Source organism: Atta cephalotes (genome assembly GCF_000143395.1).
Source record: "Atta cephalotes unplaced genomic scaffold scaffold00047, whole genome shotgun sequence".
NCBI lineage: Eukaryota > Metazoa > Arthropoda > Insecta > Hymenoptera > Formicidae > Atta > Atta cephalotes.
In genome coordinates, this window is record NW_012130111.1 from 1,848,985 (window position 1) to 1,852,226 (window position 3,242).

General features: G+C 35.9%; 1 protein-coding gene across 1 annotated transcript in view; it reads left to right on the forward strand.

The window, feature by feature from the left end:
• The window catches only part of LOC105622628 (WD repeat-containing protein 7), a 14,435-nt gene extending 11,706 nt beyond the window's left edge, over positions 1-2,729 (forward strand). The window contains exons 20-25 of the mRNA XM_012204044.1: positions 255-480; positions 606-943; positions 1,475-1,798; positions 1,939-2,031; positions 2,256-2,453; positions 2,544-2,729. Coding sequence (XP_012059434.1) covers positions 255-480; positions 606-943; positions 1,475-1,798; positions 1,939-2,031; positions 2,256-2,453; positions 2,544-2,729 — 1,365 coding nt within the window. The remainder of the gene's footprint in view (positions 1-254; positions 481-605; positions 944-1,474; positions 1,799-1,938; positions 2,032-2,255; positions 2,454-2,543) is intronic.
• Positions 2,730-3,242: the final 513 nt, after the last annotated feature.

Consider the following 3,242-nt stretch of genomic DNA (forward strand, 5'->3'; position numbering starts at 1 on the left):
GTACGGTAACGGTAGGTAGGTACGTAGGTAGGTAGGTAGGTAGTAGGTAGTAGTAGTAGTAGTAGTAGTGTAGTGTAGTAGAGAGNGGNGNGNGGGGGGGGGGAGAGGTAGGGAGAGAGAAGATATTTAAGATTTCTTAACTTTACTTAAAACTAATTATTTGTAATATTTAAATTAATAAGTAATTGAAAATTAAAATTACTTGTGTGTACTCTTATTTTATAAATATATTGCGTTTTTCGATAATATTCTAGATTCGGGAAGCAGCGCAGGCTTTATTGCTTGCTGAGTTAGGTAGAATGGGCTCAAAAGGTCGCAAAGCGCTTGTCGATAACTGGTCACAGTATTTGCCAATGTACAGTACTCAGGAACCAATTGCACCGCAACCGCAGAGCCAAACTTCACCGGCAGCTGGGAGTCCGGTGCCACCATCTGAGTCGCAACAAGAGGAAGAAGATGAAGAAGAGGAGTTAGCCGAAGGTATGTCCATTAGTGAAAGTTTTAATTTAAATAAATAATAAAGAAGATAGATTGTATGTATGTGCGTGCACACAAAGAATAAATGATTTAAAGTAATTAATTTTTATATAATTTTTCTTGAATAGAGCTAAGTATAGCTAGAAAACCATCGAGTGTGGCGGAATTGAAACAAAAACAAACCACGGCGGTGGTATTGCTTGGCGTGATAGGGGCCGAATTTGGTCAGGATGTAACTACGACAAACCAAAGAAGAGATAACGAGCAAAGACGAAAGAGCTCGATCGTAGAAGGCTTTGGCATAGGAAATAATAATCTCGCCAGACATACCAGCATGGCGCTCACTCATTTATTGCACGCGCCTCATTCTCCGAAGTTACCATTGCACACGGCGTTACGAAGAGCCGCGATTGATCTTATTGGCAGAGGATTCACTGTATGGGAACCTTACCTCGATATATCTAAGGTGAAAAGTGTTCTGAAAAAATATTTTATTATAATATCTTAATCTTTATAAATTTACATTTTATTTTGTGTCGTTGTTTAAATAAATTTTGCTAAGATAAAGATAATATTACTATTTTAAGTAGATTAAATCGAATGAATCTGGTCTAGAGTATTGGTCTGGAATATTGGTTTAGTTTTCATTGAAATTTTCATAATTCAGTCCCACTTTGATGCAGATTAAATTTAATATGCTGTTACTGGAAGTAAAAACCTTATGAATCAAAGTAGGAATGAAACGAACACAATCAAACGTCGATTTAAATTTGATTCTATACCGCATTAGATGCTTCGGTAGAAACTAGACTACTAACAATGATGTAAAAGTACTAAATGCATAATAAAATCTCGCTTTATATTCATTATCAAATATGAATGTGTGCATTAAAATGCACATGTCTTAAAACATGCTAAAACGCACATGTTTTTAGCAAGAGACACTACTGTAATTGTCTATTATTTTTAATGATAGAATTATTAACCTTATTTGTAGGTTCTGTTAGGCCTATTGGAAATGTGCTGTGATGCGGACAAGTTAGTACCGAGTCTGACATACGGCCTTCCTCTCACGCCGCAAGCTGACACTTGTCGCACAGCACGTCATGCTTTAACACTAATTGCTACCGCCAGACCAGCCGCTTTTATCACTACAATGGCTCGCGAAGTAGCCAGATTTAACACTCTCCAACAGAATGCCCAGACCTTAAACGTTAATCTGGGTGCCAGTGTCTTGACCAGGGCAAAGCCAGAAATTCTCAGGATTGTCGAACAACTAATTGACAAGATGCAGAGTGAGATGAGCGATCTTCTTGTAGAGGTATTAATCTAGTTTTACTTTAAGAACAAAGCTAATTATTAGGAAAATAAAATTTAATCTGTACGACGATTATATGTATTTACAAAATAACAATAATATATCTATATTATTAATTTGTATTTAATTAATTATGTTTACAGGTAATGGACATTATTTTACATTGCCTTGATCCAGGTCATCTCAAAATGAAGCCTTTGAACGAAGTATTTCCAGCAGTGTGTAGATTTAATCAGGTAAATATTCCCTTCCTTCTCACAATTAAGAGTTTTTTATGAATAAAATTGTTGCTATTTGTAATTCAATTTTATAAATTGTAATTTCATGAGAAAGGTTTTATCGTTTATTAAAAATTTGTCAAGCTATAAGCCTTTTATTATTTTTATTATTTTGAATATTTGGATCTATATTTCACGTCATATAAAACCGTTTTATTTTTATAAATTTTTCACATTAACAGGTCAGTCATTGTCCAGCAACACGCAGGATAGCAGTTGGTGGTCGCGGAGGTCAACTAGCATTATACGAATTACGAGGTAATGTCAAATGTCAAACTGTCTCGGCTCACTCGGCACCAGTCACCGCATTAGCGTTTTCCCCAGAAGGGAAATTTCTCGTCAGTTATTCTTGTTCTGAGAATAAACTATGTTTCTGGCAGGTAAGTGTGAACATAAGAAATTTTAATAAGATGTGTTTTGCTGGTTTATCTTGAAAATGCTGCTTAATCAGTTATTTTATGATTTTCCAGCAAACCAGTAGCGGTATGTTCGGCCTGGGCAATTCGCAGACTCGCTGCGTCAAGTCCTATAGTACTGCGCCCATCAACGATGTGGCCCGATTGAATCCTATGCGCTTGGCACGGCTGATTTGGATCAACAATCGCACGGTTACCTTAATGCTCGCCGACGGTTCAGAAACGCGCTTCAATGTTTGAACGTTACGCGAGATCAATCTGGAGTTACCAACGGCTTCGTTTGGCAAGCGAAAGCAGCTTGCTCGTCATTTAGGGTCGACTGCATCGATTGAGTTTGGTTTATGCAATGTTCTCTTTGGTAGAGTTAGTAGAATTTTTACAAAAATACTAAAGGTAATTAATAATAGCACCAACACTATTTTCATTTTCAAGTTAAAAAATACTATTTTATTGATAGATTTTTTCGGAAGATTAAACATTTTAATAAATAGAAAATAAGCGATATGTCACACATATATATGACTTAAAAAGTATACCAATTTAAAGAGAACACTACATATATAAATCAGGCTTCAGCGCTAACTATTTAAAATTAAATTTTCCTTCTTGTGTTTTTAACATTGAGATAAAAATATAATTTTAGGAGTTGGCTAATCGAAGTTGTGGGCGCGATTTTAGTCGAAATAATTTATGTGCAAACCAGGAGTGTCGTCGTCGATTTCGGCGCACTTACTGGTACTTAATTGATAATAC